This window comes from Perna viridis, chromosome 5 (genome assembly GCF_037379345.1).
Source record: "Perna viridis isolate PV_CMFRI_1.1 ecotype Kerala chromosome 5, ASM3737934v1, whole genome shotgun sequence".
Classification (NCBI taxonomy): Eukaryota; Metazoa; Mollusca; class Bivalvia; order Mytilida; family Mytilidae; genus Perna; species Perna viridis.
Genome location: NC_142449.1, coordinates 26,407,107 through 26,431,875, shown reverse-complemented (window position 1 = coordinate 26,431,875; position 24,769 = coordinate 26,407,107). Strand labels below are relative to the sequence as shown.

General features: G+C 31.6%; 1 protein-coding gene across 6 annotated transcripts in view; it reads left to right on the top strand.

The window, feature by feature from the left end:
• The window catches only part of LOC148616862 (trafficking protein particle complex subunit 8-like), a 32,564-nt gene extending 9,234 nt beyond the window's left edge, over window positions 1–23,330 (top strand). For 4 of the 6 annotated variants that reach the window (XM_088584002.1, XM_088584000.1, XM_088584001.1 and 1 more), the window contains 23 exons: window positions 433–728; window positions 1,123–1,232; window positions 1,965–2,115; window positions 2,367–2,464; window positions 3,198–3,303; window positions 4,195–4,326; window positions 4,962–5,033; window positions 5,516–5,668; window positions 5,958–6,084; window positions 6,542–6,733; window positions 7,032–7,180; window positions 8,350–8,424; window positions 9,322–9,968; window positions 10,532–10,679; window positions 11,074–11,179; window positions 15,154–15,222; window positions 15,794–15,852; window positions 16,390–16,551; window positions 16,929–17,030; window positions 17,597–17,620; window positions 18,739–18,887; window positions 19,460–19,549; window positions 20,634–23,330. In XM_088584002.1, coding sequence (XP_088440128.1) covers window positions 433–728; window positions 1,123–1,232; window positions 1,965–2,115; window positions 2,367–2,464; window positions 3,198–3,303; window positions 4,195–4,326; window positions 4,962–5,033; window positions 5,516–5,668; window positions 5,958–6,084; window positions 6,542–6,733; window positions 7,032–7,180; window positions 8,350–8,424; window positions 9,322–9,968; window positions 10,532–10,679; window positions 11,074–11,179; window positions 15,154–15,222; window positions 15,794–15,852; window positions 16,390–16,551; window positions 16,929–17,030; window positions 17,597–17,620; window positions 18,739–18,887; window positions 19,460–19,549; window positions 20,634–20,901 — 3,485 coding nt within the window. In that variant the 3' untranslated portion in view covers window positions 20,902–23,330. The remainder of the gene's footprint in view (window positions 1–432; window positions 729–1,122; window positions 1,233–1,964; window positions 2,116–2,366; window positions 2,465–3,197; window positions 3,304–4,194; window positions 4,327–4,961; window positions 5,034–5,515; window positions 5,669–5,957; window positions 6,085–6,541; window positions 6,734–7,031; window positions 7,181–8,349; window positions 8,425–9,321; window positions 9,969–10,531; window positions 10,680–11,073; window positions 11,180–15,153; window positions 15,223–15,793; window positions 15,853–16,389; window positions 16,552–16,928; window positions 17,031–17,596; window positions 17,621–18,738; window positions 18,888–19,459; window positions 19,550–20,633) is intronic. The other 2 variants (XM_088583999.1, XM_088584003.1) reach the window with 2 other exon arrangements.
• Window positions 23,331–24,769: the final 1,439 nt, after the last annotated feature.

The window sequence follows — 24,769 nt, the reverse complement described above, 5'->3', positions numbered from 1 at the left end:
AAAATTAGCAGATTTTTTTTCCTTTCATCTTTTATATAAGTTTTTCTTTCGTGAATTTGCCAAATTTTTCTTTAGTCAAAAACAAAATCACTTTACAGGATGTGTTACGGCTGGGTGTATTGCAATAAATATCTTCATGGTGTAATAGAATAAAACTATCTAGACAAATTTGCATACTCCTGATGGATGTTAATTCTAGAAAAATGAATACAAAAAAAAACGTAATTACTAAGCCATTGTATATATGAAAATTTGATGTTAAGTATTGTAACTTTTTTTAATATTTAACCATTCTGGAGTTAGTTATTGATAAACTTGTTTCATGCCATTTTCAGTAAAGTTTAACAATTATAAATGAATTAAAGATAATTACTTAGTTAAGTGTATCCTGTTGACCATAGAATGAAACTTTTTTAACAAAAATATTTTCAGCTGCATCTTCAGGATCAAGTGACATGTTTGACCATCCACTTTCTCTGGACAGTTCTGCAAATTCAACCAATCATATTGATGAACAGTTGTCACCAGATGGCACTTCGTCTTCTGACTCTGGTGTTGGATACTCTTATACAAAAGGGAAACCACCAGACAAGAACAAGGTCACATCTGGACATGGAATGTGTCTGACCACAAGTGACCAAGATAGGTTGAGAATTTTTATCCATGAATTTTGTGTTCGGGCATTGATACCTTGGGCAGAAAAACACATGAGAATTCTAAATGATCAGGTAAATTTGGAATTCATTCATATTTTTGTAGTATAGTGTTCCTAATAAATTTATTAATGTATCATGCTCTCTTAAAATTGTAATAAAGAAAATTTTGTCTATTTTCTGTGCATACATGTACATGTAGAACTTACAATAATTCTTGTTATCAGATTTTAACCACAACCATATATGCTTCTTCTTTTCACTTTGGGCAGTTGCTTTATGTAATTTAGAATTTTTTTAGGGGTAGAATGTTTCTTGTCGTGGGAGGAACATCTATCTTGATTTTTATTGTTTTCCAATATTTCATTTAGAGTTATTGGACTTTGAACACCAAAAAAAAGAGGGAGAAATGATGTACATTTCATGTGGTTTAGATTTGTTATTGATTTCACTTTCTTTTCTTTTATAGCAGACATCAAGGAAGGGCATTCACAGGTCATTTGTCAGTGTTACAAAGAAATGGTTTGGAGGAAACAAACCAGTTAATCAAGCAGCTACAAACCAAAATACAACAGTTGTGTAAGTTTTCTGTTTATAGATAGGCAAAACATGGGAGTTTAATTCATATGAAATGAATTCCATGTGACATCAAAATACATGACTTTTATTTTCCAAAGTTTTGCAATTGAAAGTGTAAGAATCAGGGAAAATGGGAAATATCTGCCCCTGAAATGTTCATTTTCAGTGCATTTCAATGAAATTTTAACTCAATGTGCCAAAATGATATGGACAATTTTTATCTGTTTTTCTTGATTCAAATAGTCAAATTAAACTTTCAAAATGGTGGGTTTTCATACCATGTTTCACTCTCTGCCTGATTCTTCTAGAGACTGACAGTTAACATCTAAGCAGCTACAGACGTTTTTATGTTAAATTGAAAATGAATGGTGCCATTTCTGTGTATTGCCTGTTATTTTACTTTGTCAATCATTAAGTATTTTTGTACGTGTACCATTTGGCAGAATTTGAATTTCATACCTGGTTTCCAAGATGTTAACCTATATGACATCTGCTTTGTACCTTTATATAAACTGCCTAATTTGTCTTGTGATATGGTGCTTGCCTTAAATGCAGGAGGCCTTAGGTTGGCTTTCTGGCTCTGTTGATCATATGTTCTCATCCTGAAACGCTTAAAATATCTGCATATTGAAGCTGAAGTACAATAAATCTGATATTTTTGTGAAATGGATGAATTTGATGAAACTAAGATTGAATTAGGTCTGAGTAAAATTGGGATTTTTTACTACGCAGATATACAACAGAAGCCCCAGAGTTACAGATGAGAAGATTGGCAGATTTGGCCTTCTTGTTCCAAATGTATGATTTTGCCTACAGAACATACCATACTGCAAAGAAAGACTTCAATAATGACCATGCCTGGCTGCATTATGCTGGAGCTTTGGTACAAACTTTGTATTTGTTTTCATAGCTTTGTGTATGATGAATGAAAAATATGGTGTGGTAAAAAATTAGCATTTTTGAGATTGTAAAAAACAAACATTGATAAACCTTAACTGCTTCTTCTTAAATATTATAATTTAGCTAGTTTTTAAACATTCTTTATGATCAGAATTAGATTTAAAGGAAAGATACTAATTATTATCAAACTGTTGAAGACATTTGCTTAAAAGGAACATTTAACTTTTGCTTTAGGAAATGGCTTGTATAGCTACATTTATGGATCCCCAAGAACAGAAGTATCCATTTCATTATATGGAAAGTGCAATACAGACTTATCTACAAACATGCAAGTAAGTTGTTTATTCAAGAAATAAATAATGTAAAAACTATATTTTATCATTGTTTTACCACGGGCTGGCCACTTATATTGCAACATAAATGGCCAGCCCTTGGTAAAACAATGATAAAATGGAGTTTCTGTGATTTATTTTGATTTTAATAGGACTAGTTTCTTCATACTTTTAAATAGACACAGCCTATGTGTTGCACATAATGTTGGTCATATGTTTATCACTTTTTTACTATGGCTGTGGTCTCAAAGCTTTGAAACACGTCATATAAGATTGCAGGTAATTTACCATATTGATTGGTTATTAATAATGTGTATGTCCAGATATGACCAGGATTATGATTTTGGCTTTAGAAAAAAGAAATTTTATTTTGAATAAATATTACTGTCTAGCAGCTTGAAAGCTTTTGTAAGGCTTGTATATTATGTTTCCACCTTGCCGCTTAACCAACATGCCCTTAGTATTGTACAATGATACTGTGTGTAAATTCTTACTCTATGCCAGTGTTTAATAACTTATTTTGATAACAATCTGCCTTTTCTTGATGCCAGCATCACAAACTTTAGCAATGTTAATCTTTAAGTGAAGGAAAATAATTACCCAGAATAAATCAGCTATCATACATATATGTACTCAGTATCGGATGGAAAAACTTAATAAGAATTTCAATAATTACTCAAAAGTTCAACCTTTAATGCAAATAAGCAATGTTTTTGCCATTCGTTAATTTCAGGAATCCACTATATGCAGCTCGAGCTACTATAGTAAGCACAGAGGCATTAAAGAGCAGAGGAATGTTCAATGAAGCAGCTTTACAGTTTATTAAGCTTACCAGTGAGGTACATTGATTTGATATTGATAAAGATTAGTAGTTTGTTGTTAAGTAGCACTCCAGCTAAGAATCATGCAAAATGTGATTCATGGGTAAAAAGCCTACATATTTTTATTTTTGATGTTATGTTTGAAGTGCCATAGTAAACAGAAATTTATATTCAGCCTTTCATAAAACCTGTGTACTTAGGAGATAAAAATTATAAAGAATGCACTGTAGATTTCAAAATTAAGGGAGATAACTCTGTAAATGGCATTCAAATACAATAGAATCTGTTGGATTTTCAATGTTGATAATCTCCAAAGAGCAGGCAGATTTGAATGAATAATTGCACATTTCATTGTATAGACCCATAAAACAACTTAATTACAAAAATAGAAAAGTGCATTTTTTAGATTTTGCATGATTCTTACAAAGACAGCTACTTAAGTAGATAATTTAGGGAGATTTCCATAGTACAATACCTTATACATACATAACAATGACAGTAAGAATGATGTAGAGATGAGCTGAAAGGTCATATTGTAGTCAATGATTTCTATGAAAAGATTATAGTGTAAGTTGATCTGAGGTCATTCATTATTGACACTTGAGCTAAATGGCAGGCTAATCCTATATGAAATGTTCATAATATCAATTCGTGTTACATGACTGAAAATTCAGAAATATGTATGAAATACATGATGATTGTAATGAATCTGCCTAGAATTCATAATCAATTGAAAAAAAAACTTAATCAGAAATGTGTAGGATGGGATGCCCAGAATTCATAGTTTTTCTTGGCATTTTGAAATATTTGAAGTGTGAAAACATACGTAATACTACTATATGTTCTGTTAGTATCAGAATTATTGTGCTACAGTTTGTATTTCTTAATAATCTACATTTTGTTCTCAAGGATTCTGATCTGAGAAGTGCCTTATTACTGGAACAGGCTGCACATTGCTATATTAACATGGAAGTTCCTAAAGTTAGAAAATACTCCTTTCACATGATCTTAGCTGGTCATAGATTTAGTAAAGCTGGCCAGGTATGCATACATGTTTATAATGCAACTTTCTAAGTCGGTTTCATTTACTTTTAGTGGTCAAAATGCACTCTTTGAGTAGGTAGTATAGATTCTCTTTCAAGTGGGCTTAGATAAATTATATCCCCTATAGTTTGTTCCATTTTTATTTTTCACATACAAGCTGTGGAGTGCATGTAAGAAATATTAACTTTACTATTGAGAGTTGAGAAATATTTAAAATTAAATCTATTACTTGGTTATAGGAGGATCTGTTTTTCTAATAAAAATCATAGAAGAAGAGGAAAAATAGGAAATGGTTGGCAATTGCTTACTGATGATTAGTTGCTCTTATTCAACCAAATACTGGAAGTACTGACCCATGGAACATCCTATTGTTCTTTAGTCTAGCCTAGTTGCTCCTGTCCTCTCCTGTTGGACACAATGAAAAAATGGTATCCAGAAAAAAAAAATAAATGGCCCATGATTATGATGGTCACATTTAAATGATAATATCAGATTGTAATGTTATCTGAAGGAAATTTATTATTATGTATTCTAGGAGTTGTATTGTGTTTTTTCTTAAAATATCCTCATGCATAAAGTTTGTTAATAAAAGATATGACGTATGATATAATTTCATTTATATCCATTTTCAGAGGAAACATTCTTTACGGTCCTATTCCCAATCATTACAAGTGTATAAAGGGAAAGGATGGGCTTTATCAGAGGTATGGTACTACTGCACTTAGGTTTAAGAAGAAAATAAAAAAGAAGCAATATCTTCATAGGAGTAATGCTCTTTTGTGTTAAAAATTCTCATCTTAACAGAAAAAAATTAAGTTTTTTCAAATTACAAGGCATTTTAATGTGTATTTTTTTTTTTATTTCCATATTAGCTTGGATATTAATGACATACTTAAAAAATAGAATTTTAAGGACTTTTCTTTGTTTATTATAATTCTATTTTCTTATGAAAATTAAGTCAATATATTATGTTTTTGGTAGTATTACTTTTTTTTAAGATCAGTTATATTTCTTTGTGACACAGGCAAATACATTTTATTTGAGTTGTGCTTCCTGTGAAATTCACACGAATTTAAAGTGAGACTTATGTGTTTTTCAAATGAAAATTGTTCAAATAAATTTTTACTGTATAACTTCCAAAAAAAAAAAAAGAAAAATATTTACATAATGTTTTCTTGTTTTGCAGGATCATATTAATTTTACCATTGGTAGACAGTCTTTCAATCTGAAACAGTTGGAGAATGCCACATCTGCTTTCAAGCATTTATTGACAGAGAATAGTAAACAAACAGCTAGTCAGCAGGGTGCTTTCTTCAGAGAGTATCTGTTTGTATATAAGGTAGAAAATTTAAGAAATGTTTTGCATAGAAAAAATATTGTAAATCTATTTGGTGTTTGAAAACTCAGAGGAACAATGTGTGGTGGAGTTAAGTTTTAGCTCTTCTGGGAAATGATTTAACAATTGAATTGTATTTATTACGATATGAGTAGATTGAAGCACTTTTTCTGAACTTCCTGAGTTTGAATAAGTTTAGTAATATAGTTGTCTATTTTAAAGTTTTCATTTTTTTGTCACACATAGATATATTTTATTTATTTTTATTGGGGAGTATCTTTTCATCTTTTAGCAACTATTGAGTCAAGAAGCAGGAGAATTAGGAGTACACTCAGGTCCTCTGCCAGAATTACCTCTCCCTACTGTAAATGCCAATGAAACCAAAGTATTACTCGGAAGCAGACCTCAGCCTAGTCAAGGTAATTTAGTGAGGTAGTGATTGAATAAAGGATGGTTTTAAAAACACACTTCCAGTGCATCCACACACCAATATTGTGTATTTTTTCATTCCACAGAATTCTATGTTGTGTAAAAGTTTTACTTAACTAATGTGATACTTTTTTTTATATGGAAGAAACAGTTATTCTTAAGTTTTTCTAATTCAGCACCAAAATTTTAGATGAGTGTAGGATTTCAATGTCTCTTTAGGTCTTAAGATATATTACTATAAGATAAATCAGTGTGCTGTTGTATGTATTTTAGTGTTTGAAAATGAAAGTGTGTGCATTCATTTACTTGAAATTTTGTAATTTTTTTTTTTTTTTAGCAACACAGGATTTTTTGGTGATATTGTGAAATGCTTTTAATACTGTCTTTCAAAATTAGTGGAGTTAAATAACAAAAGGCTTGTTTTAATTATTGTATACTGTTTGACAGTAACCGACAAGGTAGCAGTGTCTGGTGTATGGTTTGATTACAATGAGTGTAACCATCCACGATGGGGACAGATGGAGGAGTCGCTATTGACCTCGGCCAATAATGGATCTCTGCCTCCCACATTCCGACCAACTCTCCAAGTCTTCACTGACAAAACTGTCAATAAATATAATCCTGTGGGTTATGTAGGAGGTGAGTTATTCAATCTAAATGTAAAAGGATTTGTATGTCTTCTTTGAACAATATATTGTTGTGATAATCAGTTTGAATTTTCATCATAAGAAGAAGAAAAATATTAATGGAATACTTGTTCATTCTGTAAATTTGAATACATTTCCTTGATAGCTAACAAAATTACATGACCAAATTTTCTGGAATTATTTACAAAATCAAAATCCAAACTGTAGATATATTTGCTACTTTTCCCTTAAAAATATAGAAATTAAGTTTAAAACTTGAATCAATAATACCATATAATTTTTCTTTACAGAAAGTATAGTTGTAGAAGTCCAGTTAGTTAACCCACTTAAAGTGATGTTAAATTTAACCGAAGTGTCTTTGTTGTGGACTTTTCTACCATCATTACCTGGGACAGAAAAACCTCAGCTAATTACTAATGAAGTACTTTCTAATGTTAAGGTGAGAGGTGCTTTAATGTCTACATTGTTATTTTCAATGTAAAAAATTTAGTTTGGACATGCTTAGGTATCGAAATTCTTGAATCATATATAGATTACTGCTTTCTTCGTGGCAGTTTGAAATGGACAGCTACTACTTCCAATAAAAATATATATATGCTTATGAGTGGTTTAAATAACTTTCTAAGTTAACATTAGATATGCCTCATATTATACATTGGTGTCCTACATCACTTTCAGTGAACACCAGTATGATCCTGTGGACACAACACAAGTTCAGATAGCTATCAGCCATGGCAACCTTAACCTCAAAATTGAAATCACTCCGAAATCTACCAAAAATTCTATTGAAGAAATACCAGTCCATTTCAAATTGTCGTAATAAACATAGTTACAACATAGTATTATTTGCAATAAAATCCGTAAGTAACAAAGTCCTCACATGTAGGAAAAAATGGCTCTTTGAAAACTTTTTGGCATTTTGCTTTTATCTCTTTATTATCGCTATTTTGTTTAAAATCCCTTTGATCTTGCTATACGATAATTTTCAATCTCACGCCAATCAAGTGAGAATTAAAATTATCGCTAGTTTTTATGTCCTCACGTGACATACAAACAACAGTGTAGGAATATTGAATGACCCAAATAACCGTCTGTTTGTTTACTGCGTGTGAAATAATGGCTAATTTGTGGCAATATTTTCTACTCTACAATGGGAAATGATTAATTACAGTAACTTACCTGATAAGAATGAATAAATCTCAAAATCATTCCACAAATTTTAAACACAACGGTCATAGTTAACCAATTTTTTTTTTTTCAAATAATGTGTATCACAGCTGCACAACATACGTGACGTCACATAGCATGTCGCTGAAAATAGTCCCAAAAGGAAATTTTGCAGCGCTTATAAAACTTACATATTTAGGTCAGGAAAACTGAAATAAAAGAAAATTAATACCTTATAATTCAGCACAACAGCGATAAACAGATTATTAAATATTTTTTTTCAACTCACGGGAGTTCCTCATGCTCATCTCGTCGAAAAAATATTAAATAATCTAATAGTATCAGTTATGCTATCAAATTCATATCTATCAATGCTATATTGATATTCGCTCATGTAAGACTAACAAATGAGGATACATGTATGGTATTATTTTTTTTCAGAACACATTAGCCAATGAAATTATCTACACACAAGTATTAGACAGTGTGAGTCTACAAGGCAATGAGAAATTACCAGTAAGTATTGATTTTTCTCCATTTTCAGGATGAACATTTATGACTAAATAACTATATGACTTTTAATCATCAGTGTGAGTTTTCAACTATTTTCATGGGCTGAAAAGTTCCCCTTCTGCTTAGTCTTGAGTTTTCCTCAATTCATCAATGTCAAGTCTTTTGATTTGTCAAATTTGAGGAAAATCTCAATTTGAGATTCTTTATGAAATCGGGTACAGATATCAAGTCATTCACAAAAGTAAAGTGTTTTATTTTGGGATGTTGCATAGGCCAGGAACGATTTTCTTCCTTTTTTAGCTGATTTCCGCTATATCAAATCCGGATTTTATCATTACGATTCTTTTTTTTATTATATATTTTCTTCCGGTTTTGTCAATTTTCACTTTGTTTGTTGACCTCGTAAAATCATGTGATCTGATAAGCAGAAGGTGAAAACAAACCAGTTGTCTTCATATAAAAAAATTATACCATTACAAGAACCAAGAATCAAAGTATTCTAGGAAACGTAATTTTTTAGATGAAAATCAAGCAAAATCTGACCAGTGCAATAAAATGCTTAAGGAGGTAAACCTAGGGTAAAGGAACATAACTCTTAAAGTGTGATATGTTTGTATCATATTTAAATTTTACCGAAGCCTTTCAAGCTTTTATTTGAAACAGAATGAAGTTAATCCAAGTTACTTTGATGCTTAAATGAGATTGATGTAATATGGTGAATACAAACATTCCAATGATTTGTAAGAGTTGTGTCCCTTACTCTTGGTCAACCTCCTTAAATTGTTCCTTCAATTTTATTCATCAGTTAATGCTTAGTTTGATTAATACAATAATTTTATTTTTGTGGATACTTAGTATGATGTAGTTAAAACATATGGTGATCAGTTCATATACATTCAGGTACAGATGATGCTGGTTCCCCACCAGACAGGTGAACTGAGAATAGTAGGGATTTCATTTCACCTGGGAACAGTACAAACAGATGTTCCAAAATCTTCCATTCCAAATACACTTAGTGTAAGAGGAAAACAAAAACTTGAAGTGCAAGGACCTCGATTAAATAATACTAAAGAGGAGAAAGCAAGCAAAATGTATGGACCAGATAGACGGCTAGACTTAGTAATTCAGCAGGAAATGCCCCAGCTACAAGTGTCATTTTGTCAGTTTCCACTAACTCTTCTGTGTGGGGAGGTGCATGCTATTATGTTGCAATTTACAAACATAGGTTCTAGTCCATTACACAAACTAAAAGTAGGATCTTCAAATCCAGAATTCTTTACATTGGGCTCACATGGAGAAATGCCCAAATTTCCCAGTGTGTACCAAGAAACTGCTAATGTGCCAAATTCTAGCTCAACTTGTGAATATAGTTCCAAAGTGACTAGTGATGTTTCATCCGTTGTTGACATTGTGCTTCCAAATGGTGTGCTTCAACCTAAAAATACCTTGTCTGTGCCGGCATGGATCAGAGGAAATGATATTGGTGGTGTACATGAAGCACATTTCATGTTTTATTATGAACCTTGTCAATCTTCACCAAAACCAAGGTAGGATTTATTTATGAACAAACTGCTTAAATTTCTGATAAATATTTGAGGTAAATTTAATGTTAAAAAAGTATCCAATTTGTACTGTAAATTTTGAAAGATTTTAAATGTTTTATTATTGCCCAAAAATGTGACTGATTGAATTTGCAATAGTCGTTCATTATTGAATTGGTTTTTTTTTACTTAGGTAAAAATGTTTTTGTATGTTGCAAAATGAGTTTGCAGATTCAAATTTTCTTCCAAGAGTGTGGCGAGTGAAAATTACAAGATATTGTAAAATGTAATTTGTTTATGTTAAATTCCTTCTTCAGATGCTATACAACATTCGTTTTGTGTGCTTTATTGACTATGAACATTTCTGGTCTTATTTTTCTAAGCTTCTTCAGGGCATAATGATTATGATTTGGTTATCAGCTTTGATTTGCTGATTTTCAAATTGTTTGTTGTGACATCATCTTCTAGTTCATTTAACTCAATTATATAAGGTTTGAAACAATTAGACATAAATAAGGATGACATGGAGATTGAGTACTTTATCTTTTTAATAAAAAATCTTTTTTCAGATATCGACTATTGCGTCATACTGCTGTGATCAATACATTAGAGTCCTTGAGTGTGAGGGCTGTAGCAAGAAGGGGAAATAATACATCTCAAACAGGGGGAACAACTGGTTCCTGTGTTGTATTCTGTGAGCTTGAAAATCTGAGTCAGGTATTTAAAAAAAATCATTGTGTAAAAAATGTTCAGCTGTGTCACCAAAATACTCAGATGTGTGTTTTTGAAAACCACCTTTATCAACACACCTTTAATTTTACTAAACAAATGTAAGTTGGGAAAAAAATTTCACTTTTTTACCTTGAAAATCTAGTTTATTTTTGTATAATTTAATTTCAGATGTAAGATGCTTTCTGATTGGATAAAAATTTTGTCCATTAATTCATTGACCAAATTTTGTTACATGACTGTGGCATCATTAACTTTGTGATTGAGGTCATTTCTTCATAGACTGAAGAAAACATTTATTCCTTAAATAAGTGATATTTGTGGTATCACATCAGCCTGGCAGAGATCTCAGAAGTGAAGTTACATTTTTTCTATTTTACAGGTTCAGGCCCAGAGAGCACATGTAAAGGAAGTTCAGATAAATCAAGTGTCATGTGCGAGTGAGAAATGGACAATACAGCATTTAAGTTCAGATCAAAGTAGCACAGGTAAGTTACATATGTATCAATTAACACCATAGATACAATTTTTAGCTCATCTGGCTGAATGCCAGGTGAGCTATTGCCATCACTTGGAGTCTGTCGTAGTCTTTGTAGTCATCCGTTTACAATTTTTCAGAAATCTTATCCTCTGAAACTACTGAGCGGAATTATTTGAACTTTGCACAGATGTTCCTTAGGGTATCTTGCACAAAAGTTGTGTTTAGATTTTTGATACGTCAAAAAACAGCGGCTGTTAAAAATAGAACAAAGGGGTAATTTTTTTTATATATATCTACAGAACTGTTAGGTTTAGCCAATTTCTGTCATTGGGTGTAGGTGTTCAGCATAAAGAGATCTATCTGTGGTCAAATTTTTATTTTAATCTGTCAAGCTATTTAGGAGTTATTGCCCTCTTTCGATGTTTTTTTGCTATTTTTGATGTAATTTCTTTCAAATACCTTCTCTTCTGACACTACTTGAGCAATTGGAACCAAACTTTGTAGGAATGTTCCTTGGGGTATCTAACATTGTGTTTAGATTTTTGATCTGTCAAAAAACATGGTGTATGTTACTAAAAATAGAACATAGGAGTCGGACTATAATTTTTCGATTATAATCTGTCAAGCCATTTAGGAGTTATTGCCCTTTTTCGAAGTTTTTTTTTTGCTGTTTCTAATATTATTTCTTTAGGGTAAAGGTGTTAAGCGTGATGAGATATGTCTGGTCAAATTTTCATTTTTATCTGTTAAGCCATGTTAATGATCCTTATGATAACTCCCACCAGTCTTCTTGAGTCAAAATTGTTAGACAACTTCTTATGACAATTTATTGCCATTAAAAGACATATTTAACCAGGTGAGTGATTAAGGCTCCTGGGAGCCTCTTGTTAAACTTCAATTTTACCTATTAACTGAAATTTTTTTCAACTTAATACTTAATCACTATTGCTCTGTGCTCTTTGACCAAAACATTAACAATAGAATTGCAATAAACTACTATCAGGAATCGGAATACTATCTTAAAGTAGAGCTTTTCTGTAAATACAGGGATCCATAAACTGGACTCAGATGACATTTGGGACAGAGGGCTACCAAATTCTGAAACTAAGCTTAAGAGTCCTAAAAAAAATATATGCTTTGGACTCCCCATGTTATTTCTTCTCCTGGTATCAGAAATGGCATATTTTTTAAATACTAAAACATGGTGTGTTTGTGTAACAAGTTAGTCATTCATATTAGTTCTTCACATAGAATAAAACCTTCAAAATAAACCTCCAGTTGGACATGTGGTCAGAATATTATGTCCAAGTGGAGTGATGTGTCATCTTGTTGGCTGTTTCCTTGATCTTATACTTAAGGCTAAAAACCACTAATTCCACTTTCCATAGGCTTCTATGCTAATTTCACAATATTCAATGGCTTCTCTGGACTTTACCTTAACTTTAACCTGCAGAGGACTATTTATCAGCATGATTCTACATATGTCAGCTCACAATCCTCAGAATGTCATGTGGGGTTAGCAGACTTGCAGTGCAGTACAGTAGATTCTGCTTAATTGCATAGCCTATTTGCCAGTAAAAATTATGCAAATAACCGGGCTATTCTTATAACCGAAATTACGATTTTACCGGAAGTGCGAGTTCAGGTAAGACGACGATACTGTGGATCAACCAGGGATATCACTGTTCAACATTTCTGATCTGGTATTTAATTGTTATAGACCTTCTCATTGTATTGTTCTTTTATCAATAAATAATAATATATATTGTGTTTGTCTTGTTTATTGACCTTCTTTACGCTGTGTGTATTTATAAGTAAAACCACGTGTTTCTCATCTATAAATAGTCAAGTAATTTCCTGAACTTTCTACGAAAGCAAATCCCATATTTCATATTTCAGGCAGGATTCAGTGTAATAATCATCAATGTTTGCAGTTTTTGGGCTTTTGAAATGGTCTGTGTGTTTTTATTCCTCTGTTCATTGTACACTGATAGTTGTGTATTATACGCGTCATTGACCTCGATATATTCCTATGAAGAGTGGATAGTATGGGGCACCTTAGGGTAGTTGAATTTCATTAGACATTGTACTGAATGAATGACTTTTAATTTTCGTATGATATTTATGCTTAGTAACCCAAGCTCACTCAAAACTGTTCAGCTCATTAAAGAAAATTAAATTTACATTGATAATCATTTGTAGTCGGAAGAATTTAAATAGGGACAAAAAATACCCCAAGCCGAACCTCAAGCCGCATCATAAGGTGATGTTCGGCATGTCGTCAGAAGTCATTGTTCACCTAGGTGCTTGTTTATTTTAATGTAATTAGAAATCATTTATATTGTCTTTTATGTCCATGATTTTTTAATCCATTATTACCACCTCCTGATTGATGATAATCTAGTTTTTACAACAATAAATATGATTGACATATTTATGACCCGAAGGCTTAAAATAGAATTTGGGAAATCCTGTCTTTACCTGGGCGAGGCAAAATTCTCTATGCAAACCGAAATGCACCTCCAAGGCCTATGCAAATAAGCGATTTTTTCCCTAATAGAATAATAGGAAATGGTTTTGTGCAGGAGAAAATTATGCTAATAACCGAAATATGCAATTAAGCGATATGCGATTAAGTGGAGTCGACTGTACTGGTCACCGGAAGTGAAGGGTCTATAAATAGCATGGGAAATCCCAGTGTTTTCACAAGATAGGGGTATATTTAAAAATCATTATGGAGATTAATGACCAGTAAAGGGCACCTAAAGCACAAAATGTACTCAATAATGGATTTTCCATGTTGCCATAGGGGAATGCTGATATGGCCTTAACCACAGTAATGAGTTCTTCCTCATTTCTAACCTAATTTTTGCTCAAATCTACACAAACTTGATTTCAAGTGCTTATTACCACCATATTTAGGTAAGTATAGCCCTCAAAGTTTAATATTTGATATTTTTACCAAATTTTCTACACTTTTTACAAGATAGGACATAAAAATCAGCCAAAAAGACCAATTTTCCATAATTTGGACCTATAACTTAAAAAAATGCATATTTTGAAGGATTTTTGTAGTGTATTCCTCTCATGGCAAAGTTAACAAGATCTTCAAGTACTTTAAAGCTATTTCAAGAAACTTTTCATTTTGCCATGGCTTCATTTAAGGCTAAAAACCAGTAATTCCACTTTCCATAGGCTTCTATGCTAATTTCACAATATTCAATGGCTTCTCTGGACTTTACCTTAACTTTAACCTGCAGAGGACTATATATCAGCATGATTCTACATATGTCAGCTCACAATCCTCAGAATGTCATGTGGGGTTAGCAGACTTGCAGTGCAGTACTGGTCACCGGAAGTGAAGGGTCTATAAATAGCATGGGAAATCCCAGTGTTTTCACAAGATAGGGGTATATTTAAAAATCATTATGGAGATTAGGCTTCACATCACAAGAAGCAAAATGCACCTATAATATGTACAGAAATGTTTTTCCTTTCAGAAACTGTTGAAATTTTTTTAAATAGGATGAGAACTTTTTTCACAGCACTATGAGGAACAGGGGTAATTTCTGCGTAGGACTATTTTTGCGTACGTTCCAAATGCTCATTGGTTGAATTGGTGGTCTGTAACCTTAAAAACCTGAAATAAAATGTCTGCATAGGGTCGAGGGTCAAGTAAGGATCAATTGAATGGTCTCATCCTGATATCTGTGTTATGTATTTGTAGATAGATTTGTACATTAATCAGATTTTAACAGTTCATGCATGTAACAGACAATTCATCCTGAAATGATATTCTTTAGAGACTGTTAGAGAGTTTCAGGTGTTTGAGGTGTTTTAATTTATGCAGCATATTTTCATCTCGGTTTGCTAATGCAAAAACATAAGATTATCAGTAGATATGCTTAGAATACTATTTATTAATTAGATTTAAATTTAATTGGTTCAGTTTTTTTCATGATATTATTTCTTTGTCTTTAGAAATACAAATAGGCAGTAGAGAAACTATGCAAATTTGCCTAAAGGCAGTAAGAAGTCCAACTAATATAGGTAAGAAGTCTTGATAACTTAATGTTCTGCTGCATGGAAATAAGTTACCAGAATTTCTCGTTTCATTGGTATAGATAATAATCATAATATATCTACGAAAAGTAAATTTTTTGGGTTAAATATAAATCTCCTAACTTCTGTCATTCTGATGAAACTGATAAGACCTGAAGCATTTATGGTAAAAAAATTCTAATCTGACAATATTTTTCTTACTCAGAGTATTCACCATGACCGCTATATGACTGTTACAACATGACAGTAAAACAGTAGGAAATTGCACTTGATGGAATCATACTCCCCTGAAATGTTAACTGGCTTTTCTGATAAGATATTACAAATTTCTTTATTTTCCTTGTCTTCTACATTTACATTCACTTAAAAAAAAAAGAAAAACAAAAAAAGAAAAAAAAAACCTTTTTTTTGATTTTGTAACTTTGTTTTGTACAATTGAAGAATTGAAAGGGCAGCATCTGATTGATAGTAAAGTATCATTAAACATAACAGGTAGACAACTGCAAGGGAGATTTTTAAAGTTCACTTTGAAGGATAATTTTTTAAATTTTTTTTTTAGAATCAATAAAAGGCAAAGAATGTGTGTTATTTAGTGATGTATCATTTGACAATCAACAGGTAAGAGATGTACAGTATCTAAAAACAAATATGTAGAACAGGAAAAAAACAGAAAAAATGTTTCAAAATTTAATGTCAAGGAACTAAGTTGAAGTTCGGTAAAGGGGAGAATGAAATCTCAAATATTTTTGCATCTGAAAATAAACACACATATTCAAAATTCAGTGAGCCACATGTAAAATCTCAGAGCATAGACCAAGTGCACCTTGAAGTTAATTGTCTACTTAAAAAAACATGCTGAATTCTCTGGTTATATCGGGTTGAATATTCAAGAAGAAAGTTATGATGTGAGATACAGATCTGCTGTACTTACTGTGTATTTGTAACATAGATACATGTTATATTGGTGGGTGAGGTCATTATCATGGTAGGGAATTTTTACTTTATGGTTGACATATTATTACCATGATTTGAAGATTTTCAGTTTTATAAAGCATGGTACAGTCTGTAAACAAATTTAGGCTCAAACTTTTGAATATCATATGCATTGTGTCTTGTTTCTTTAAACCTTTTGTTTAAACTGACTTTTTATTTCAGATTTGTAGTTCTATGACCCCATGTGCAGACTTCTATTTTCGTTCTAAGTCCAAAGCGAAACTGTCCTTGGATGATCAAGATACCCAAGTCCCGACTGCTGAAGATTTATCAGAGTTTAAATGTGCAATACAGATAGGCTTAACTCTGGTTATTATTTGGAAGGTAGGAATAATCAGTTAGGCTTAACTCTGATTATAATTTGGAATGTAGGAATTTGTAGAAGGCTTCATTAAAAGGAGTTTTGAAATAGTTGTTGTTGAATTAAAAATATTAAGTTTCCAAGATATGTTGGGAAAATAGCCATGAAATTACCAGTCTAGAAAAAAAAACAACTTGCCAAAAAAAAAAAACCAAACAAAAAACTTTAAAAAAACAAAACAAGACAAGAGGGCACAAGTCTCAGATCTTATTGACCTTACATGTAAAAGGTACTAAAACTACTATACAATATGAAAAAGAAGTTACAAAAAAGATATCTAAAAGAATGCCAAAAGTTTACATAATACTTAACCACTTTTCTTTTCTATGCTTATTTTCAGGCATTTGTGATCAATGAGAATGGTGAAGTTCAGATCCGAGTTGGACAGCATCATGTACACATAGAGAAGATTGATACTATTTTTACATCTTATCCAATTAAGGTATTATTCAGTTACAGTATTATGTGAAACTGTACTTAGCACTGTTATATCTATGTATTTTTATCAGTTACTATTTTCCTTAGCAATTTTATCATGATTTTAAATTGTGTATAAGACCTCATCCAGTGGTAGCAGTTCACCTTGAGTGCTGAAAGTTGTGTCATTCTTTAGACAATCACATTGGTGGTCACTGCTTTTATGCCAAGCATGTGGTCAAGAAGAGATAGATTTTGTCAGACTAATACGAAGTTGTGATCCAATATGCCTGAAACTGGTTCTCTTACCTCAAAAAATTGAATCCAGTATGATTAATTGTTAGAAGTATCCATCATTTTAACCTACATTGATAGTAGAAAAAGTATAGAGTTCTGTTAAATAAAAAATCAAAAAATATTAACATTGGAACTTAAAACATTACAAGTTTCAATATTCACAGTATTTCAAGACGTAGATTACATGATTATTAGAAGTAAAGGCTGACAATCAAGGTTTTCAATAGTATGTCATCATGTTTGTTGTTGAATTATGATCATTAACTTTTATAAATTACAATCATTTTCACTTAGCTGGATTCAGATGAGGATATTGTGGTATGTCCTGCAAGTTTTTAATATTGATATATGTGTCAATATTCTCTTCTTTTCTATTTGCTTGAATTTTTTGGGAGTTTATAAAATTTTCTTAATATATATCTTGTTTGTTATATTCTTCCCATTCTTTAGCGATGGCCTGATTATTACATTTCACTTTAAAACACCAATATTTCCTCAATAAATGGCATGTAATCTTTTATGAAGGGCTCTGTTTTACAATCATATGTGTAGCTCATATATAAAATTTGTATTAATCAATCTTCGTTTGTGTTATGTAAATGTTGAATTCATGTACTCATTCCTTGAAAGCAGCATACTGAATGTTAGACTTAGGAGAGCTTTTTTTTTGTATCAATCAGATATTATGAAAAATTTATGTTTTTAAGGTGTACTTGCCTTATATTCTAGAATTATGGTTTTAAATGTAACTTACATTGATCAGTGAATGTCTACCCACCAGATAATGTTAAATTGCATGAAGTTCTTCTAATATTGAATAATCAAATCCTATAGCATGTTTCATTTTACATTTTTTTCTCATATCGAATTGTCATGTAAGATCTTTTTTACAGTAACATAATTTTTCATTTTATTATAAGATTTTCCAATTATGTGGTCATTTTCCCATTTTATTTTAGATTTTAAGATAAAATTTCCGTCTCGTTTAAATGTGCGCAAAAATATTCTGAAGTCTGTAATTAATTTTATGACTATTACAGCAAAAATGTATTGGAGAGTTAGAAAGCTTTTCTGTAAGGGACCAATTACCCATATAGACAATTAAGATGCATGTGATGTGAAAATTCTAAATAAATGTCCAAACTTACTGAAAACAAGTAATTTTACTGGTTGTACAGTTTGGAAGTAACAAAGAAATATCTTAGATTATCATATCAGCTTATGCAGACTTTATGTACCACATTGTTCATTAAGGTTGAGTGGGGTTATAGAATTCAACCATCTGACCTTTCATTGTTCTGTTGTCAAGATTGAAGGTAAAAAAATAATCTGAGATTTCAAAGAATTATTGCTTTGTTACTAAGCCTCTATTTGTGTGAAAATTTGATAATCTATCACTCAAGATGTTGTTTTAAATTTATGAATTGTTTTTATAGATAAAACCTGACCCTCCTCCATTGAAATTCATCAAAACTGAAGAAGATGAAGAAGAAAATAAGAAACTGGATTCAGAAGTCACTACACAAATTGTAGATTTAAGTTTCTGTCATAAAAGTGATATCACACATAATTTTAGCAACTCACGGTAAGTTACCAAAACTTCTAACTCTTGAATTATGAATAAAGTATGTACTGTGAAAGTACTTTAGAATAGAATAGCTGTTATGCTGAATTAGAAGAACAGTCACATGTCAGGTGAGAGTCCAGGGTTTGACACTAACTTCATTTGTTTGGTGCTCAACAGGCCTACTTCAGACGTTAAATAGGTAGTCCGCACACACTTAGATCTTATGAAAAACAAGGCAAAATTTAGGTAGTCTATAGGACTACCATGGAAAGTTTTAAGAAGTCCTGTCCAAAATTAGGGTGGCACAGCACTACTAGACTACTGCTAGTGTCGATCCCTGAGAGTCTTTTCAGTCCGGTTGGAAATTTTAAGAAATTTATTGTAAAGGAATAAAATTTTTGAAATAATATTTCATTTTTTTCTAGCAGCAAAAAGAAATACTGATAAAAAATGAAAGTGGGTACTTTTGAACCTTCTAGACTGAGTAGGACTCACGCCTAACAGTGCAATTGTCTTATATAGTTTTACAGAATATGATGACATATGTTGTGTATGTCTTTGTGTCTTATTTGTTCATATTATCTTTTCAGAGTTTGTATTGTACCAGTAGTGACTATGTTACATAACTGCTCTAAAGTACCTGTTGAAGTTTTGATTGATACCAGCAAATCTCCTGATAGGTAAGTATGCAGATTCTTTAAGGAGGTAGACTTGGGGTAAGGGACATAACTCTTGAAATCAGTGATATGTTTGTATCATATTCAATTTTACCAAAGCATATCAAGTTTTCATTTGAAACAGAATGAAATCAGTCTAAATTACTTTGATGCTTACATGAGATTGACATGAAATGCTGAATACAAATATTTCAATGATTTGTAAGAGTTGTGTGCTTTACCATAGGTCTACCTCCTTAAATTTCTTTAATGGATCTTCGGTCAGTGTTCTTATGTCTTGTTATTAGGCTCTTGGTTTCCATCCCTGGCCAAGTCATACCAAAGACTTGAAATTGGTAGTCACTGCTTCTCCACCAAGCACATAGTATTTAATGGGATAGAGTGAGGACTGTTTGGCTTGGAGTAAGAATGTTTCCAAGTGGGAAAGCATGCCTACCTGTCACTTCTGTTAGCTAGCATAATAAAAATCCAGCTCACCTTGATCAACTGGTACAGAACAGGGTCTGTTAAATTGGTAAATCACTCTCGTCTTGAAATGCATGACATTTCTGCCGCAGTACATTAATCATAATCCATCAATCAATCAATCAATCAATGTTGTTAAAGTGCTGTACATGTTGTATATACCCTTTCATGCTTATTTTTTGAGCATGCTTAGTTGGTATTTCCACATAGGTGCAACACTTTCCTGTAAAGATTAGGCAGAAAATTAGCACCAGAGGGTCTATTGTTTAATCTTATGTGCACTTTATAGATTACATCAATATCCACTAATTTTGTATACACTAAATTTATGAGCCTATAGGTTGTTTCACTAAATGTACTTGTGCTAAGTGGCATAGTATATGTGAGGTGGCACATACAAACCCATCACTGTCTGTTGGTCTATACTGTATCAGAATTAGTTTGTTGATGAAAAATTTTTGCATTTACAGATCATTTCAAGATGAAGATTGAAGAAAAGAAATTAATAAGTTCAGCCATGACAAAAAAATGCCACACATAATTTCTGTTTACAATACTTGCTACAATAATACTTTTTAAAAGACTAATTCTTAGTATAACATTGATTTTTTTCTGTTTTCAGATTTCATTCACGACCAGAGAATCCCTTCTCCAATCAGACCTATCCTAGTCACAGTAGTTGTTTTAACTGGGTCAGTCAGACCATGACACAGCTAAAAATAGAACCAAACCAACAGAAACCAGTGAGATTATCAGCGGCATTTAGTAAACCAGGAATATATAACCTGAACAGACTTTCTGTGTTTGTCACCTACTCCTCTAACTCTAGTCAGATGGTGCTTCAGAAACATAATTCTCCCAGTGTAATCATTGTCAATGATGCTTCATGATAATGGCCATTTTGTCTTTGGTCATCTGTAGAATACCCAAAGTTGGAATAAACCATGGACCCTTTTAGTTTGCTGTTATGTACAAATGTAGTGAGCTTTTTTTGTAATTCATGCAATTAACAGCTAGGCCTCTTTGAAGTAGCTGTTTAATATGTTCTTTGTATTGTTATTGTTAGTAGACCTGAGTGAAGAATATATACCATTATCTGCTGACGAACATATCCTTTTATTTGCTGATTTGTTCATGCAAAAGTTTTCTACTTCCTGAATCAAAGAAATATTTTTTATGGTTTATCCCAACTGGGGTTATTCTGTTACCACTGTGATTGACATTGAATGACTTCCATACATTTATGACATTTTCACTCTTACATGAACACTTGTTACACTGAATGCTGCTAGATTTTAAACTTATTGCACCAAGTTGTACATGCAATTATCAGATTTTTTTGCCAAATATTACAAATTTTGATGTCTATTGTAAAGGTTTTCATTGGATAAAAGTTTTTATTTATATGAAGGTTGTTTTTTGAGATTTACAAATTAACACTGGCTTTTTACAAAATTTTAACCAAATTCGTTGGGTTTGGGTCAATCCACTAATCTGTAAATCTTTTTATTGATTTATTTTTTTGACAAGTGACTTTTCATTATCATTGCAAGAATAGATAAAGAAGTGGAATCACATGTACATGTAGTTTTAGGATTAAGAGTTACATTGTTGTTAGATATTTCTTCATTTGGGAATCTGTGATGGTTTAAACAATTCGAAAGTTTTTCCAATGTTTTGTATTTTAAGGTAGTGAGATAGGGTTTTCTTGGTGTGTACTGTAATACTTTTCTAAAGCAAAAACTTTTTTTTGACTATAAGATTTTGAAAATTTTGTATGGTTGATAGTTTCTCTGTGACTTTAATGCAAATCTTAAAAAAAAAATGTTATGAAGAAATCCTGTTTTCAATGTGCCATATGTTCTTATTTCAGCAATAATATTTCAGTAGTTCCAAGGACGATAAGTTTTTACAACTGTCTTTAACAATTTGAGATGCTTCATATTTAATTGGGAGATAGGACATAAAATCCATAATAATTTTATTTACAACTATACAGGGTTTTCCCTAAGAAGAAACTGGAGGCCAAATTGCATAGTTCAAGCATACTTTTCAAACTTGAGTTTTTTCTTTACAACTGTATGCAACATTAAGTTTTGACCTGTTCATAGCTGATTTTGCTGGTAACAGCAAAAATTCAGGATAAACCTGCTTGAAAAATTTAATTAGTCTGCTTCAGGCTAAGTTTTGAAATGTAGCTTCTGGCAAAAGCTTCACAGGGTTCAGTAGGAATATGAAAATATATTTATATTGTTACTGCAAAACTTACAATGTAATTTTAAATCTCTAACTTTGAGGTTTTCTTTATATCCAGGAATTCAGAACTCCACAAACCATATCTACATACTGATACCCTTTAATAAAGTTACTTTCACATTTTCCATTCAGTTTGGATGGAGTTGTTAAACACACTTAGTTCAAATTGTTGTTTTGTAAAAGATGAGATTTATCTGTGATAGTTATTATGGCTTGTTATATGATTGGAGAGATGTGTAACAATGACTGTGCAATGAATTTATAAAATGTTGTTAAGGAAATACTTGAAATGGTGCATTTCTTTTGTTACTTGTATTTAATGTCTGAACCAAGTTGGTCCAGTTAACTGAACATTTTAATCTGTCATTTAAATATTGTGAAAGAACAAAACATCCAGTTTCAAGTTTTCAGTAATAGTGATAACTCCTAATTATAAGTCTTTATTATTGTAATCAGCAACAATGTCACATTATGTGCAAGAATAAAACATCCCTATATTTACAATCCTTCATACAGCCTTAAGATTTGAAGAATAGTAAGTTCAAGACACTGTTGAATGGTGTCTATTCTACAAATATGATATGGATGTATGAATATGATTTGTTATAAAATGTTTCGATGAAATTAGAACCAAATATATTTCTTAAGGTTTCAATAGCTGCCATTACTTACTATACTCCTTTGAGACATACTCCAACTTGCCTTTTGCTGGGAAGGGATGGATGTGGGTTTGAGTCTGTCAGTCTGTAATACTTGTTTGAATACTCTTAATTCAAATTCTTATGATGGATTTTGACCAAACTAGAGATATGCTTAGCCTTTGTAGATATCTCCATTCCTGTTGATTTTTTCAGGTGTTTGTCTTGTTTTATCTGCTTTTATGCTATAATAAGTTGATTAGACTATTTTTGTAAGAAATGAAAATTGCAAAAAAATTGATTTTAAGACACAAACTCTTCCTGTGAACTCTCCAATTCATGGTATGGCTGCTATTAGTTTAATAATATGCACATTCCGATTTGTATGTTTGTATGTATATTACTCATTAAACATAAAACATTGATTTGTATTTACTGCTCATGTGATGCACTTTATTATGTGTTCAAAACATAATCAGGGCTTTGTTCATTAATGTAGGAATGCTTTACAATGTTTGCTCCAAGTCTTTAATATGTTCGTTTGGTTTGTTTGATCTCATTTTCTGATTCAGCAAGAGAGGTTCAGACATTGAATGAATTCTTACAGTTCTTACATTATTATTGGTTTAAGTTGGTCATCATATTCAAATTATTGCAATTAAAAGAAATAATCAGACCTTATCAAATTGGAATAGACCAAAAAATTAATCGGTTTTGCTGTGCAAATTCTTCAACTGAATTTGTAACAATGAAATTTGATCACTGCGGTCTATTATATTGACACCTTCAGTTAATGCAAGTGTTTCGATGTAGGCAGGAGATTTGTTTCTGCAGCTGTTCCAAGGTCAAGGAGGTCAGAAGTTTTTAAGGATACACAGTAATTGTAACTTGAAACTTCCCCTATCATAGTATTTATTCAAATCTTTTTAACAGCTGCTGTTGTTAAACCATATTCAAAATTAGGTCATAAGGTGATATTGTAGATATTCAGCATTTTAAGCTGATACTGCCCTACAGCTATTGTCAAATATTTTGTGCATATCCTGATTTTTCATGATATATCCCATACCACTACAACAGTTATAGCAATATTTTCTAGAAAAAAAATGCTTCCTGTTTAATTTAGAAGGAAGATTGTTTTAAATGGTAGAATCCTAAATTTAGTCCTTAAAGGTATGAACCAATAATACCAATGCTGTTTGCTAAAGAATGATATTGTGGGAGTTTTAAAGATAGTTAAGTTTTGTTTTCGTTGTTGATGACTTAGTTTTAGCATTCCAGGGTGTTAAAATGTTTGTTATGGTATTCTGTAGTACAATCCCTGAACTGGTCCATGTAACAAATATTGCAATCAGTCATTGATCACTGATCTGTTTCTGATCAGTCATCGATCTGTCAAACCGATCCATAAAACTGTTGATTGCATCACGTGACCACACAGCAGTCAATATATTTTACAGGTTTTGTTGTATTATTTGTCAATTTTAAACAGATAAAAATGTGGTAGATTTAAACATCAATTGATACTTTTATTTTACATTTGTTTTATTTTCATCAGATCATTTGTCATCTTGCATAACAATACTGCAATTAGATCTGTCACTGGTCATCGGTTATTGATCTGTCAATGGTCATCAATCCGTGAAATCGTTGCATGGATCGGTGCAGGGACTGTACTTGCTGAAAAGGTTGACCTTGTGTATATTTTCTCATTTTATTCACAATGTATATATAACCATTTGATGTTAAATCATGTATTTATTATAATGTCTCTGTGTCTGTGATTTTAACATGAATATCGAGAATAAAATGGATATGTATCTTGTTCATGTGATAAAAAATAAATGATATTGTAATTCAGTTT